This window comes from Lytechinus variegatus, chromosome 8, assembly GCF_018143015.1.
Source record: "Lytechinus variegatus isolate NC3 chromosome 8, Lvar_3.0, whole genome shotgun sequence".
In the NCBI taxonomy this organism is placed as follows: domain Eukaryota; kingdom Metazoa; phylum Echinodermata; class Echinoidea; order Temnopleuroida; family Toxopneustidae; genus Lytechinus; species Lytechinus variegatus.
This window is the reverse complement of record NC_054747.1, coordinates 34,357,997-34,376,400: the sequence shown is the minus strand read 5'-3', so window position 1 is coordinate 34,376,400 and position 18,404 is coordinate 34,357,997. Positions and strand designations below refer to the sequence as shown.

Here is an 18,404-nt window from a genome sequence, read left to right as displayed (position 1 = left end):
GCAAGTTGTAGACAGGGGCGTATTGGGCCAAACATTATCGGGCAGAAATGGTGGAAATTTGAAGGAGCCTATACTTTGAATTCTGAATCATTATTTCCACATTGAGAATATCCTTTGGGACTTCAAAATCTGTCACAACCATTATATATATATATCGTATGGGTAACCAAATTTGCTTCTCTCTATCCTATCTTTTCATTCCTTGAGGGCGGTCCACCTCCCCAACCGGCTTCAGTTCAAGAACGAAAGCAAGAACTTTTCTATCAACCTTTTTTATTCCAAGGGCGGATTTAGCCTTCGCCAATAGGGGGGGGGGGGCGGAAATGTTAGTGAGCCATATTTTCCTCGATCGGCCGCTCGAAGTTGTTTTTTGATTGTTTATATGAATTGGTAGTCCTGATAGTCACTTCTTAGCTTTATTCTTATAAATCAACCTAAATATAATCTCATTAGCCTTATTTAAATAGTGCGAGCGCGAAGCGCGAAATAATTCTTTTATTGGAAATTTCAAGTAGTTTGTCCTGAAATTCTGGGCAATGTTTGTGATCCTGAACAGCTAGATGTATATGCAACTATTTTTTTTATCTGATAGAAAAGTGACATGTTAAGGACTGCTTGCATTTAGACATGAAGACGTTACATATTTCAACAATCAAATAATGCGAGCGCAAAGCGCGAGCTGAAAATTTTTTGACGTTTCTACCCAAAAAATGGAAATTCCAAGCATTTTTTTGTAATCATGAATATGATAGGTATAACTAAACATATGATGCGAGCGCGAAGTGCGAGCGGAAAAAATCGAAATTTAGAACTTAAAGTAGGACACTCTCTTCATGTATTGTAAATCATAAAAATCAGTAAATTGGAAATCTTCCTACATCAATAATCCGAGATCAAAGCGCGGGCTGAAAATTTTTGATATCATATCTATCAATTTAAGCGGCTTATTTAGAAAGGGTGGGTGCTGTCGCGTTAGGGTGCGTCAACGCGAACGCGAAGATTCGTCCAAAGCCCCCCCCCCCCCCCCCCCCGGTTTGGCCGAATAGGTGTGTTTAATAATAATGAATACATAAATACACATATTTATAAGAAAGCTGAACAAACAAAAATACGAGTGATATGTGAAATTTGCATAGGAACATAAATCATCATATGGCACAAACATTCTTTTTAAGGTAAAAAAAAAAATGACGGCATGCTGCATGAGTATTTTCGGTGGAAATGTTTTATGGTGTAATATTGATGCATGTAAAAATTATGACTGATTTCAAAGTTCTTTCAAATAAAAAAAAAGTAACGTACCTTCAATTTTATACTTTGCAGGTGTGTATTTATTACAAAGGAAAACATTCGTATACCTGGAGATATTTGGTGTCCCCCAAATTATAAAACTTACGGCAGACGTGTCAAGGCCAAAATTGATGTCGGGTCAGCATTCACAAAGTTTAACTTTTCAGACCCTACCTTACTATATTTTACAATTGAGACCCTGCCTCAGTATATTTTGTGAGATGTATCTGTTGTGTATGTGTGCGTGTTGTGTGTATAATAATAATAATATGTGTGTGTTGTTTGTATAATAATAATAATACTTATAATAATAAAAATAATAACAATAATAATAATAATACTTATAATAATGATAATAATAATAATTTTCATCCCAAAGAGTGAATTTATGGAAATGAATTTGGAGTGAAAAATTGGCGCCAAGTGGCTTATTGCAAGGGTGGGTATCTGATTTTATTATCATTATTATTATTATTATCATTATTATTATTATTATCATTATTATTATTAGTTGAACTTTTCTTTCTTTTCCTCAAATTGTCAATGCTTTAAATGATTGAAAATCCACTATTTTACGTGCAAATTGGCAATGTTTGACAAAATACCTTATATTCAGCTTTCTAATAAATATTTGTATTTATTTATTCATTATTATTTAACGCACCCTTTCGTCCAAACCGGGGGGGGGGGGCTTTGGACGAAAGGGCGCGTTCCAGTTAACGCGACGCGACGTGGCGCTCCCAACGCACCCTTTCGGCCAAACAGGGGGGCTTTGGACGAATCTTCGCCCTTTCGACATAAGCAAATTTAAGCTCCAAATTTTAAGCACTTTGTAGGAAAATTATGAGGTAGATAGATCGTGCTTTACCTTTTAATAACAAAGAGCTGATTTTTTTTATTGCTTTGATTTTTTCTAAGGACATTTTGTCATCGATGATGACTATCTTCCTTTTTCTCTTTCTTAGCGCGAGATGAAACTTGTCGCTATTCCATTCTGAAAAAAGACAATTTATAATATCTTAATAATTAACCTAATAAGCCTATGAGAGTGCATATATGTTAATATTATGGCCTGAAAACTGGACATTTAAGCACTTTTGTAATTATGAATGGGATGCATAAGTTTATATATTTTAACGAATAATGCTAGCGCAAATCTCGAGCCGAAATTTTTTATTAACTGTCATGACTAGGCGTTGTGGCGTGTGCCTGTAATCAAAGCTGTGGGGAAGTTACAAATTGATGCAGAGGTTCGTGCCCTGGTCACGTATTTCGGATGGTGACGTTAAAGGTCGGTCCCAGACGTAAATAATCATATCTGATTGATACACGTCTGACAAAACTCAAATACACACACATGAAATGGAAATTTTAAGTTTGTTAATGCGAGCTTGCAGCACTAGTCGACACTTTAAATAATAGGTATCTGACAAATCAAGCAGAGAATATTACTATTCATTAGAACATAAAATTGACTGGTTTATAAATCAAACAAAATAATGAAAGTTCGATTCCCGAGTTTAAATATGTTTGGCATATTGTCTTCAAAACTTTTTTTAAAGCTCCATATTGAGTACGATATGTAAATCACCTAAAAGGCAATGCGAGCGCGAAAATTTTATATAGTTACAGGATTTTTTTTCTCCAAGTCTTCGCCTCATCTCGTTTTTTTTTTTCACTCGTTTTACTCCTCTTATTTTCCACTACTTTTTCTCCTATCTTTTTCCTCCCCCCCCCCCTATTTTTTGCTCCGAAAATAGGGGAAGGCCCGGTACAGTACGGTACAGTATGATTATTTCTTCGAACACTGCAGAACAACAAAGAAAGAAAAGTAATTAAATATAGCTGAAATAATAAGAAGTTATAAACGTTCCTCGGGCAGAAATGTTGAAGTATCGGCGTTTGTTTGTAAATGCTTTCTCTCATAGCCCCCTCTTACGACGTGCACAAGACATGCAGTGCTGACAATCGCTGGAAAGACGAAATCTGAGCACGGAAACAAACAATGGCTGGTGTGTTGTTTGAAGACATTTTCGACGTGAAGGACATTGATCCTGAGGGAAAGAAGTTTGACCGAGGTAAGATATGAGTAGGAGCTCGAATTTATAACAATTTGATAATCAAACATCAATCCTGAAAGAGATTATCATTGATTTTATTACGTGAAGCATGCAGTGTCATGGGCGCAGCCATCTTGGATTCTCTATCTGACGAGCGTTGCTGGTGCTAAAATTTAACCTGTTAATTTTTTCACTTTTGTAGAGACATAATAGAATTATATCATTAGATATTTAAGGATCATTTTCGAAAAATGTCATTTCATACATTATATATATTGATGACAGGAAAAGATGATGAATTTACCAACTTTGCATTCCATTTTGCAGTTGCAACCATACACGTTTTAACATGGGTGGGACTGAAGTGAATGAGGCTGCATTTTGACTCTAAATTTTAAATAAATTAATTGATAACACGATGATAGCTATAGATTACTCGACTTTAGATAGTAGTTCAAGGCCTTGATCCATCAACTTATTTAATGTCGTGGTTGGTTTGTCATGAACATGTTTCTAATATTTTAAGACTTATATTTGTTCCATTTGACTTTTTTTTAAGGCAGTGTATACAGCCACACGCGTGTGTCTTTACCATCCAGCCACACGCGTGTGGTTATATCCAGAACACCTATCTGTGGATACCGCCACACGCCGCCAGTAATAACAGTAAAACATGTACCGCGGTATGTAGGTCTGACCGTCTATATCACGATCAAAATAACCTAATTTCTTCATTAAATTCTTACATTCTAAACCCCTTTGATTTCTTTAAATCGTTTCAATTTCATTCTCACCGTCTTCTTTCCTTGCTTTTCTTGTCTTGTTACAAAAGGCCGCCTGTTAAATAGCAAATTTCCACACTTTTTCTACTTGTGTCGATTCTCTACTGAATCTAGGCTATGTGCGCGTACGTACGAAACCCAAACTGTGTATGTCTACTACTGTGTATGTCTACTACTGCGCTGCGCTAACGCTGTATGGGTCTGCCACCGCAAAGGAAGCCAGAATCGACACAAGTAGAAAAAGAGAATTTGCTGTTAAACAGACGACCGTTTGTAACAAGACAAGAAAAGCAAGGAGAGAAGACGGTGAGAATGAAATTGAAACGATCTAAGGATATCAAAGGGGTTTAGAATGTAAGAATTTAATGAAGAAATGAGGTTATTTTGATCGTGATATAGACGGTCAGACATACGTGTTTTACTGTTATTACTGGCGGCGTGTGGCGGTATCCACAGATATGTGTTCTGGATATAACCACACGCGTGTGGCTGGATGGTAAAGACACACGCGTGTGGCTGTATACACTGCCTTTTTTTAATTTGATTATGAAAAAAAAAACTCCAAATATTAACAGAAAAAAACATGACAGGATTTACAGATATGAACAATAATGTTACTAGATATAGTATACAAACACAAAGCGAACATTGATTTCACATACCAAAAAATAAAAATGGAATAGGGCCACTGCAAAGTGCAGTAAGGTTAAAAAATATATGAGCATGTCAAATTTCACAAAACTTTCTGTTAATGCCCACAATCATTTTGATATTGATTATTATGGCAATTGAAATATGCAGTGAATGAGAACCATTGCCGTCAATGATCTCATTGCACAGGGCATCCGTGCGAAGTCAACTGTCAAGTTCTGGATTGATCACATCCCACCCTCCGTTAATCTCCTTTATCCGAAGTCCTCACATCCATTACGCTTTCATTGTGAGAGCCCAGCTACTCTCATGCACATATCTTACTGTCACCTCCACACATTAGGAAAGTCCTCCACTCGTACTTGCCCCTTTGTGGCTCATATGATGAGACAGTTGAACATTTTGTCGGATCTTGCTCCGCTCTTGACCACCTCCGCCAAGACTTCATTCACAGAGTCGAGGAGTGTCTCACTGACTTCCCACTTTATCTAGACGTGTATACTGCTGATGACCCACACCAATTCACCTGTGCTACCTTATTAACCCATCAACCTGGTCTCCCATCCGAAGTCAATAATTGTCTGCTCCTTAAATCTCTCTTGTTTCTACATTCTACATAAAATGCTTGACTACCGCTCCAACTTGTTGCTGAATCTGTAATTTACCTGACTGGGAATTTTTTTTTTCTTAGAATCTCCAGAACAGTGGAGGGTTCACCTAAGAGAGAGAGGTGTTTTATATGTGATCAGACAATGTAATATATAGGCATGTTACAAAAAAGTAAATTTGAAAAATGAGGTGTTTGCTTCATAGCATCATTTAGAGCTCATCAAGACCTTTCATTTAATACCTCATTCATTTCAATAGCCCCAGTAACAAGAAAGTTTGGTAGTTTTAAGTTCATACAAATCACCTATTCAATTCTTATGTATTCCTTTGTTTTTGAAAACAAAAGTTGTGATCTTAATTGGGACCAAGTCCAAGGTGCACTAATAGGAAACAACAATGCGCATACATTGGCATATGGAAGTGCCCAACAACACAAAAAATTACAGACGCCGCCGAAACGGACATAAAAAAACACACTTGGCGTCAGTAGATTTCTTTCAAATTTCACCACAATGTAGTTGAAATGTTCTAACGGAATGAATGCCCTTTAGAATGGGATAGGATGATACCTGTAAATATGAATAGCAAAAGATTGAAAACAAGACCAAAGTTAAGGTCTTCACCACTTTCAAAGGGGGGGGGGGCACACTTCTGTTTTAACAGCATTTTTTACATTACAAAATGTAATTGTGCCTCTCAAAAGGGGGGCATGGGCCGGCTTTGCCTTCCCCCCCCCCCCCCCTTCCTGATCTCGATATTCATGGTGGTGTTAATACTATAGAGTACCACCCCTATAATAATGTCAGTTATATAATGATGATGAATGAGGGATTATTTATAATTGCAATTATTAAATGGCCAAAGAAGTATCTTTATCGTTGAGTCAGCAAATTACTAGGATTGACACCTCACGTTAACTTGAGGCATACATCAGCACACGTAGGTTTGTAAGCCTCTCGGATCCCAGTCAACTTCAACCGAATTCGATGAATAATGCAGAATCTGCACGAATGGGGAAGAGATTGTGGTTACCATGTATGCTGTATAGTCCTGAAAAGAAGGACGGTAGAGTGATAGTAATGAAATTTAAAAAGCTTCCATTATGTTATTTTAAAAACTTTGTGGAAGCTTTTTCATTTTTTATAAGAGTTTCTCTTTAGGCTTTATTACATGTATCTTAAAGAATAATTTAATGAAGCATTATGTATGATCACTGAAAATTCTCCACTATAAAACCAAAATATTTCTTAAACTTTTCATGACAAGTTGCTTATTCACAGTGGCGTGTGCCGCTGTTTTACTTTACATACTGTAGGTTCTAGTACACGTGTCCCAAGGATAGGTACACTACATTGTACAAGCTTACATCAAACAGTATGAATGGGCAAAGATGAGAGCTATGCTCCAACAATACAAATCCTGTTAAACTTGGCTTTCATAAAATATAATGAATTATAAAAGAGGAAAATAAAACCTTTGTTTTGTACTTAGTTGGAATGTGACATGCAATGCTTTAATGATCATGACAGATGAGATGATGGATGCTATCATTTATGAATTCTTAGAACATAAGTTTGTACTTGTAATTACTCATTTCACAAATAATTTTACTGCTGTTGCCTCATCAACCTTTTTCCAGGGGTGCAAGTAGATAATTTGTTGCTCATTTCATTTCCTTTAAAAATAACTAAAACATCTAAAAAGGATCAGAATTTAATATGAAATGAAAGCATACCATCTCTTCTCTCACAAAAAAGAAGAAATAAGTCATTATCACTGAAGCATTGTAGTTACATGTACATTTCAATGATCACAGAAAGGTATGAAAATCTGTATTGATTATTGCACTTTATCGCTCATGCATGACTGATTGCCATTTGCAACAAGGGGAAAGACAAATCATTTTAATATGATACAATTAGATCTAAAAGCCAGGTTCTGAGTTTTTTACTTCTAGCAAAGTTCATCCACTCAAATTACAGTGCTGTTACATATATATGTACAGTTACATGTATGTACAGTTACATATATGTACAGTTACATATTTGTACAGTTACATATATGTACAGTTACATATATGTACAGTTACATATATGTACAGTTACATACATATGTACAGTTACATATATGTACAGTTACATATATGTACAGTTACATATATGTACAGTTACATATTTGTACAGTTACATATATGTACAGTTACATATATGTACAGTTACATATATGTACAGTTACATATATGTACAGTTACATACATATGTACAGTTACATATATGTACAGTTACATATATGTACAGTTACATATATGTACAGTTACATATATGTACAGTTACATATATGTACAGTTACATATATGTACAGTTACATATATGTACAGTTACATACATATGTACAGTTACATATATGTACAGTTACATATATGTACAGTTACATATATGTACAGTTACATATATGTACAGTTACATATATGTACAGTTACATATATGTACAGTTACATATATGTACAGTTACATATATGTACAGTTACATACATATGTACAGTTACATATATGTACAGTTACATATTATTTGTACAGTTACATATTTGTACAGTTACATATATGTACAGTTACATATATGTACAGTTACATATTTGTACAGTTACATATATGTACAGTTACATACATGTATATGTACAGTTACATATATGTACAGTTACATATATGTACAGTTCCTGGATACTCTGTACTAGTATCTATATTATAACTCAAGAATGATGCTCTCGTAAGACATATAGGTAAAAGGTGTCATTTTACTTTTAACCGAGTTTGATATACTATGACATATTTAGTTGCAGTTTCAGTCTCGTTATCATGTCCATATTTGATTGGTTAATTGGTAATGAACATCAATATGATGTGTTCTTTTCTGATTGGTTGTCATCCCTAATGCTGAAGTGCAGCTTATCAAGACTTGACTTTTCATACAAATTTTTCATTGAAATGGGGGGTACATTAAAGTCCATTTAATAGTCCATTTCACAATGACATTGAAACTAAGCTTACATATCATAGATGGGAGAATAGAAACTGTTTATGTTAAACATTTTGGCCTTTGTCGTTCAGTATAAAACTAAAGCTGTATTTTGATGAAACTGATTATTAAAATGGTTTTGTGTGACTTGCATGAAGAGTTTCGTGCTCAGGAAATCATGCCATGGATATTCCACTTTAAGTTTTTTGTGATAGCTTGTGTTTTACAGCAAAAAAAATCAAATTGATATTGTATAGTACAATGTTCTGTGAAGCGCTGCATGGTATTACCTTGGCTTAATAGCACAGTTACCCTGATCAGGTGTTCAAGAATTCAATGATTGCCTTCCTACGGGATACCCATGGGTGGAGAGTGGCAAATGTAGATAAATGCCTTACCAAAGGAAGCAAGCGCTCCATTGGGATTTGAACCCCAGGCCCTGTGATTCAAAGTGTGGAGACTCATCCACTGAACCAGAGCATCTCTATATGTGTAATGGAAGCTTTGTTGTGTAGTGGTTCTGTTTCGTCTTGTAATCAGAGGGTCCTGTGTTTGAATCTCACCTTGGTCTAATGTCCTTTGCCACGGCACCAATCCACACTTTGCCACTCTCCACCCAAGTGTTATATGAGTACCCGGCAGGATACGAAAACCCATGTAGTGTGCTTAGCAATCGAGTTTTAAAATCCTGCTAGAATGCTCCCCAAGGGGTGGAGAAAGTAAAAACCTTATACATGTTCATGTATGTGTAGGCATACTTTCATATTTTATATAATAAAATACAAAAGAAATAGTGAGCGAGTGATGTCATCAACTCTCTCATTTGGATGTAACTGGCTCGTTCATATCACTATTTTGTTGAAAATAAGCGAAACTTTAAAATGCCATAACTTTCTTATTTTACATCCAATTTTGATGAAATTTTCAGTGATATGCTTGTTGAATTTTTCTCTTTTTATTCAAATCAAGTTTTTGTTGGGGTGGACTTGTCCTTTAAACAAGTAACTGTAAGGATAGCAATCGAGTTTTGAAATCTTGCTGGAATGCTCCCCGAGGAGTGGAGAAAGTACAAACCTTACATGTATGTATTTGAGGACCAGTGTAATAATTAAATAATTTAAAGTACTTTAATATATGTCATTCCTATTTAATAAGCAAGTGGATGTAGGTTATCATGTCTACATAAGATAAAGGGTAGCACAAGATGTTTTCTTCAACCAAAGTCATAGATCAAGAGAGTTTTCCAATCTGGTTCCTATTTTGCATCATGCCTTGTCAGTCTAATGCTCTGTCTACAGAGCATTCTGTGCATACCCTTCGCTGTAGAAAAGTGGTCTAAACATGCAGCCTGAGGTCCCGGTCAATGACATGTGTACAGATAGCCACTCTGTCTGCAAAGTTTTTTTGCACTAGTCTTGTGGGAAGACCCACTTGTTGATCAAAGTTTCTAACAGGGTCTGTGACGAACAGACTAGCCGACTCTGGACATAGGGTAAGCAATCCAACCATCATAGCATCATCCCTCCTGACCTCCCTGATTCATAATGACTCATCCTACCAGATATCATGAATATTCATGAGTTGCTATATTAAGGTATGCTGTATTCAGCAGCATTTTGGACTATTCCATTTAGTAATAGGGGCTGTAACTTGTGGTTTAATGGAAGGTACATGTACAGGTTTAACTTGAAAATATACACCTTCTTTCTGAGAGTGAGCTCTAGAAACTTATTATGGATGTTCACCCTGACAAAAAGTTTATTGTAAAAATAGCAGAAAAATAGGTAATAACGTATTATTAATACTAATAATAATATGCAGCATTTATATAGCACCTAACACAAATGTTCCTAAGCGCTGCATACTGTTATTCCTCCTTTAGCATGGCTACCCTGATTGGGTGCTTACTGCTCGAGCATTCAAGGAATTGTTAAAGGTTTGGGGACAATCCATCAAAAAATTTTAAAATTATGTTGATAAGAATTTTTTTCATTCATGGTGTGATATGCAAGCAGCTTCCTGTGTACCTTGAATGATAAAAATCAATGAAAATATAATTTTCTCAGAATAATGAAAAACAGTTTTATTGTACCTGCAGTATATCAACAGACAAATGATTTCACACCTGCTCCTGAATGTATCAAATTTTTGTCATCATGAACCATTAATTTTTTAATTTTTTATATTACAAAGCATTTCCTTTTCCTTCCTTCTTCATTTTGTTTGTTATGGGCACGTCGTGGTCTAGTGGTTCCGACTCTCGCCTTTCAAACGGAGGATCTTGGGTTCGAATCCTAGCCATGGCGTGTTTTCCTTCAGCAAGAAATTTATCCAAACTGTGCTGCACTCAACCCAGGTGAGGTGAATGGGTACCGGCAGGATTAATTCCTTCAATGCACCAAGCGCCTATAGGAGCTGGAGCTACAGCCGGGGTAATATATAGTGCACCACTGAATATATAGATCGGCACCTCATAAATGCTATATTATTATTATTATTATGTTTGTATTCTTCATCCCCTTCTTCATCTCCTCCTTTGCCTTCTTTGACTTTAACTTCTTTATTGATGACTTCTCTTTCACCTCCTCTTCATCCTCTTCCCTCTCTTTCACCTGTTTCTTTGCATATTTTGGAGACTTCTTTTTTATTTTATACAAGACAGCAGATTTTCTTTCAAAAGTAGCTACTTGATGATCCTATATTTAGTGTAAGTGGTACCCACTCATTCTGAGGAGTAGCATTTGCAAAATTGAATCTTAAATCGAATGTTATGTCTACAATTTTGGCTTCCATTATTGTAATTTTATAAATGATCTCATTCAGTTATTCATGTATTTTTCAGTTCCTTGTATAATTTTAAGCTTTCCAACAATTTTAGTTTGTAGGGGACTAGGAATTAAAATAGAGAAAGGTGGGCACAATATCTAAGTCGGGAGAGCAGGGATTTTGGATTCGGTGACTCAAGTTCGATTCCCCCTTGGTGCACTAGTGCCCTTTGGTAAGGCAATGATCCTCATTACCAGGTCCCTCGGAGAGGAACTTAAGCCGTCGGTCCTCTGGTTCCTTGCTTACAAACATTTATACCTTCTTAGCATTCAGGTAAAAAATCACTACCAAAAAACTTAAACTAGTGTAAAAGTTGGAGGCACGAATAGAGTTTCAATTTCCCCTAATCCAACTGCCGTCATCAAGTATGATAAATAAATGAATTTGCATAAAGATAAATGATAACAGACAAAAAACAGAAACTACAAAAAAAAATTTATATAAAACTGGACAAAGTATGAATTGATTTTTAACCTGGCAAGCATCCCGGAAGTGAATCTGTACGTGCTTTTATGCTCTGCTGCCCTCGCACGGTGAAAGTGACAAGGGCGTGGCACTGCCTACCACTTCCTGGTAGACTCTGTGATAAGGAAGCGTGAGCTCTATCAGTGGATAGCATTCTACATATAATAGGCATAAAGCCAAGCGGTGCAGTATAGACTGGTAAATAGTATTTAATATCTACCAGGCTATCAGATCACACAGTTCACCACCCCAGATCCCAACACAAAATTAACAACAAGGAATATATCGTTATTTGCCATTCTTCATCCATTAGTTTTCTTTTTACTCTTAAAGTTAAGGTATTAAAGTAGAGTGAGGAATATCTACAATTTGATGTAGTGAGCATACAGATTAGAATGTAGAATGTGTATCAGGCAAAAAAATTATTTGATTTCCTCAGGCTACTTTATACAACCTACATAAAATCTCCAACATAGGATAAGCTTCAGTGAAAGGGGATTTTGTGGGCTCTTTTTTTTTATTTTCCAGGGCTCTTCTAGAATTTCAGGGGCAAAATTTCCTGTGCCCCAGGCAATTTTTCTCTGATGCATTTATAAGTTGGACTTGACATTTTTTGTCAATGTTGAATCTTTTTGTATTGTATTTGAATCTTTTTGTATTGTACATTGCCATTTTGATATCAGGCACTCTGATGGGTTATTCCCCTACAGAAATTTAAGCGTGCCGCTTGCTAGTAACTAGCATGTGACTAGCAGGGCGCTCGCTTAATAAGCGAGTGCATGCTAGCGAACAGTCCCTGCTCGTTAAAAGATCGCTTAACTATTACTCTGCACGCATATTACACGCTTATTAAGCTAGCCGCATGCTAGTTACTAGCATGCCGCAAACTTGCGCAAGCTAGTCGCACGCTTGCCGCAAGCTTGAAAATTTCTGTGGGGGTTGATAGTGCACATATAAGCCTACCTATGAAATGATTGTTGGGGGTTTTGAGGGAGGGGGGGCTTCATATCACAGCTTATTGGGTCAATCTGCAACTTTGTATAAGCTTTATAAACATTGCAATGAATGCAGATTTTCTAGTACTATTTTTTTAGTTTCCAGGGCTCTTTTGAGTTTTGAGCATATCAAGGGCAAAGTCCCCCAAACCCCCATTTATTTTTTTTTCCCTGGCCGCCTTCCAGATAAAATGCTGATCCTTGGCTGGTCTTGACCTGAATGACTATCCAGCTGGTATTTAATGTACAAGACTTGCTTGCTTTTATACATGTAGTGTTTTTAACTGTTTTCTATACCAGGTCATTTTGTAGGAAATTCATAGTGAAGCTTACGTGTCGTTGACCATCAATTTTCAAATCACTAGTGGTGCCCTCTGAATTTCAGGTTTATGAAAACTTGAAAGCATTTTACACCAGCTTTGAATTTGCCATTGAGGTTTTATTATGAATTTGGTTTGTGATTTAAACTTAATTTGGTTTTTCTATTAAAATTCAAATTCCACTCCCGTATGCATTTAGAGTTACGATTGATCCAATCAATCGTAACTTTTTATGGAAAACCATCAGTTTCATAACTTTTCATACAGGAAATTTGCAAAATGTCCTTTGTAAACAAAGGAGAGCACACTAAATTGTCAAGAAATCAATGAATTTATGGATATACATTCATATCTAGAATTTTTTTTTTAAACAAACATATGTTGACTTTGCTGGCATTACATAGGTCCGATTGATTGAGTCAATCTCAACTCTGTGTAAGACATGCCTTCAAGCAGAACTTGTGAAGTGACAGAGAAGAAGAACTTTGGAGTGTTTTCTTTTCAAAATCATGAATGTCACATCTTTAACACTCATGTAATCATTCCAAGAAATTATGTCAGTTCTAAGTAAAACTTCTGGACAGATCTAGAGAGTCATTGATTTCTTCAAGATATTATCCCCCAAATGAATTGATATTTAAGTGCAACTTTTGTAGTTTTGAAACAACCCTTTTTCAAAATCCTGAATTTCATACATTCCAAATCTGCTATTACAATTCCTGGAAATTAAGGCATAGCTAAAAGTTTTTCTCCTAGAAATAATGCCAACATTAAAACGTCTTCAAAATCCTGTATTTCATACATTCCAAAGTCATGATCATTCCAAGAAATTATGGTCTTTTTAAAAAGTCACTGTTTCTCCAAGAAATTATGCCAAAAGTAAAACTTCTGGACAGTTCTCTTGGTATTAAGCTATATCAGTATCAGATGAAATTATGTTTGTAGAAAAAGGCTTATCCTCTAAAGTCAGGAAGTTTAAATGGGATCTCTTCGTGTAGATAATGGACACGAGGAAGGCTAGCAGGAAACATTGTGTATGTAGATACCAGCTCCATGCCTTGTACACGTTATGAACAGGCTAACCAGCATCCCACGTGCTCTCGGCCATCTTTTAAATCAGATAAGAAATTCATACTAAAGTTTGAAGGTGGCTTTTAGTTCCTGTATTAAAAAATTGAAATACCACAACATTGTTGAAATACTTTTTGATCTATTTATCACTGAACTGAGTAGGAAAGTTCTGGAAAAGTCTGGTATGAAAATACCAAATAGTTGGTTGTGGAAAATATAGGCCTATTCAGTTTGATTCAGATAATGTTCATATTCATAATTGTTCAATGTATGTCTTCACTCTAAATTTCAAGGATATGAAATTAACCTTGGTAGGCTGTGAATAGTAACCAGAAGAATATTGGACTTATTTTAAAGATAAATTCCAGTTTTGGTAACGATCTCAAAATGACTTTTTACAGAATCTAATATAATGACTACCCAAGTGTCTGCTTGTATGAATAAAAAATATGTGCCAAAGGATTCTGGAAGAAATTGTGTAATTGCTGAGAAATAAGCAAAATAAGCGCGGTCAATTCCGTCGGGTCTTTATTCCAGCAATAATAATACATTGTCCCGCGTGTGCCTATCTGTGTTGGTGATCTTCAGTGTGAACGTTTTTCAGCGTAGATTTCAAGATTTCACAAAGTTCAGTTTATGTAACTGTACCAGATCTAGATCCTCAATAGGTGGTTTCAAACCGCCTCGATCACAAGAATCCCCGTTAAATTACGAGAACTTTTTAAGGCTAAAAAATACCCGTTAATTATTCCTGCATTCACACCGCCCCAAAACACATCCTTTGGGATAAGTTCCCGAAGTTACGAGCATGCGCAGTGTGGTCTGATAAGCAGGCAAGGCGGGAGATTCAAAATCACTAGCCCAGCAGCCACCCACGCCGCCGCGCCCAACGACACGCTGGGATAAAAGTTCCCGTAATTTGCTTTCACATCGCCAAAATACCTGCGACCTTGGAAAAATCCCCACGAAAGTTCTCGTAATTTCGCCAAGTACCTACTATTTAGCGGGTATTTTCTTTCAGGGAAATTACGCGTAGTTTGCTTTCACATTACCAAAATACCTGGTATTTTCTGATCGGGGTAAATTTCCCGATCAGAGAATACCTGGAACTGGCGAACTTCGAGGCGGTCTGAAACCGCCTAATGATATTCTGACAATTAAGCCTTGTTTTACAGACTTTCTCATGAAATCAGTGTTTACTGCAACTACTGGCATTTCTCTTTAATCTTAAATCTCAAAAGATTTATTTCATAAAGATATTTGGTCTGACAAATTAATTGAATAGTGAAAAAACACTCTCTGTGATTTGACTGGTGTTGAGTTTATGAATTCACAATTTATTTCAAATATTCAATTTTTTTTTTGCTATCCTCTGTTAAAACACAAGAAGGCAAGCTATTGATGATATTTTATAAAAATGAATCTCATTCAGTTTTCAAATTCAAGCATTCAAGTACCGGTATGTTATTTTTATAACCTGAAATTTGCCTATTACTGAGTGTTTCTTGTGTTATACTAACTGTTTCATTCTACAATTATATCAGTTGAAGTCCACATTGCAGTCTGAAGGCAAGCTAACACATTTCTTTTTTAAATAACGCTGTTAAACTTCAGGTCAATATGGCGGGAAAGTCGATATCCTTATATTGTATGAGAACACGTTGCACTCAAAACAAGGAAACAGAATGGCACGAAGGATGAGAGTGCGTAAGATGAAACCAAAATCTACCCATTATCAACCACTTCAGTTCTGATTGTATACCAGCATCTTCTCATTAAATATCAAACCACTCTCACTTTCTTCTTCAAATCTATGCCAAGTTTTTTTTTCTCTCTCTTGTTTTTTTTCTTTTGTTTGTTTTACATTCACGTTATGAGAGGAGAGAGTGAAATGTACAGCCTCCCATCTACCCCCCCCCCCTTCTCTCTCTCTCTCTCTATCTATCCTCACGCTCTCTGCCTCACTTTACATCCATAAAAATGCATGTTAATATTTCTTCCTCAATCTTTGATGTAAAATTAATGTGTAACACGTATACCAGGAAGTATGACGAATAGTCCCATGTATGTATTTCTTTGTCTCTTTCCAACACGTTATATTATCTTTCTTCTCTATTCGTCTTCATCTTAAAAAGAAAGATGAAACTCAAAGTGTACATATATAGCTAATATTAAAATGTTGTGGCTGATATACAGGGTCTTCCTTAAAAAAGTTACCAAAGTTTGGATTCTGTGGTGTGCTACACTTGTACAGAGCTGCCAATTAGTAGGATTTCTAGGGGAAAGTGACACTAATTTTAACCCTAGAAATAGGATTTTCGGATAATTGCCATGGTGCGGTCACAAGGTCGCCCTTTTCCAACACAACCGCATCAGAGGGGGTGTGTGCAGTTGTCATAACGATTATCCGCCTTTTTCAGGATGGGCGCTCGTAAAAATTGTGTGGATTATTTTCAGAGTTTGTGAACGCAATTTTTATTGAATTATCCGCATTACTCTTAGGCGGCTAATTGGAGGATAGGTTTATGAAAAGGGTATAAGGTTCGCAAAGCTCTGTTCTGAAAGTTAAATCATATGAACGATTTGGTCATGCTCCTGGATTGCTTGAAGGTGAGTGTGAGGAAATACCAAATATGATCACATCATTATCCTATTACAATTTAAATTCATAAAGAATTTGAGATATACTCCAAACCACATGTACCTTGAACTTTTCAGGAATTGTGGTGAAATTGAAAGTCTAAAGATTTGATTTCAAACATTTGAGATCTATTGAAAAAAAGAAATGTTAGGAATAGGTCGATTGGTGATACTGATCTTCATTGTGAGGAATCCTTGGGTGAGTTTATGCAACCTCAAGCCAGAATCATGATTTGAATCATGATTCAAAACACAATACCACAGAATCAGGTTTTAGACAACCTTCATTTTAACGCTGTTTCTCCTCGGATTCGGGCCGATCCTGTGCGCAGTTTGACCAAGGATGTAAAGGTAAACTTTTCTGAGCTTGTTCTAACTTTGCGTCGGCTGTAGCTCAGTTGCATAGTCTTTTGTACAATTTTTGCTCACCTCTTGAAAATAATAATAATAAACATAATAATGATAACGTTATATTTACCCTGGGTAGCCACTTCAGTTCAGAAAACGGCCTTGCTATTATTATTACCCAGCTAAACTTGGCTAACTTCGGTGCACACAGCTTTTTGAGGAATTACTTCCTGCCGTTACCCATTTACCTCACCTGGGTCGAGTGCAGCACACTGTGGATGAATTCCTTGCCGAAGGAATTTACGCCATGGCTGGGATTCAAACCCATGACCTTCTGTTTCAAAGTCCGGAGACCAATCCCCTGGGCCACGACGCTCCACATAAAATCAATCTGTTGCTTCCAGAATTCGGTCTACCTAATTTTGTTTTGTGTACATGTATTTGATCTTCTTGGACTATTGAAAATGGTGTTCGGAAGTGAATTTCAGTATACTGTGTATACATGCAGACTAAGCATAGCGCGCGCCTTGAGAGTCGAACCGGAAGAAGCCAGACACAATGATGTCATAGCATCGTGATTTAAATCACGATTACGTTTATTCGACCTTTTTCATATGTGATTCTGCAGACACATCTTTCCAAATGCCCCTTTTTCCATATTTCATGTTTGTAATTTGAAAGACGTGTATTTTCACTTTTGAATAAATGCACCTGAGATTCTGCAGAATCATGAATTTATTCATGATTCTAGGACCGTAAAAAAGTGTCGCATAAAATGCACCCCTGACCTTGTTATTTTAAATGCTTGTGTGTGCTTTCCTTGTACAATACTGGTTGGTATTGTAACACTTTAGTTTTGCAGTATATCACCTGCTACAAACCAGATCTCTGTCATTCAAAGCATCCCAAATGAGCACTTATTACACGTACACTTATCATGCTTTTGGCGCCATTTTTCTGAAGAGGGTTTGCGGAAGAATCATTTTTGGAACGATCGAAAAATAGCAATGTAAACAGACCCTTTTTATACCATTGCTAGAAACCAGCTGAGAAAACAAGGTACTAGATACTGACAACGATCTGGTGTGCTATGATACCAAGCGGCCTTTTCCGTCAAAATTTCCTGTTTCTTCTCCAGCTCAAAAGTCGGTTAAAGCTGCAAAGTGCTCAAAGTCTTCCTGAAAATTAAACTTAAGAATCGACATTTCATGAGAAAAAAATTTAATACTGCAGCAACTTTGTTTGGAAATTTTAGCACATTCATTCATGCATGTACACATTTACCACTCCCTGTTAAACATTTTGAATAATGCAGGACAATCTTTGTAGTGCTGG

General features: G+C 36.3%; 1 protein-coding gene across 1 annotated transcript in view; it reads left to right on the top strand.

Moving 5' to 3' along the window:
- The first annotated feature begins 3,240 nt into the window (after positions 1-3,240).
- The window catches only part of LOC121420416 (DNA-directed RNA polymerases I, II, and III subunit RPABC3-like), a 58,988-nt gene continuing 43,824 nt past the window's right edge, over positions 3,241-18,404 (top strand). Inside the window, exon 1 of the mRNA XM_041615043.1 lies at positions 3,241-3,368. Within this exon, the coding sequence (XP_041470977.1) occupies positions 3,296-3,368 (73 nt within the window). The 5' untranslated portion in view covers positions 3,241-3,295. The remainder of the gene's footprint in view (positions 3,369-18,404) is intronic.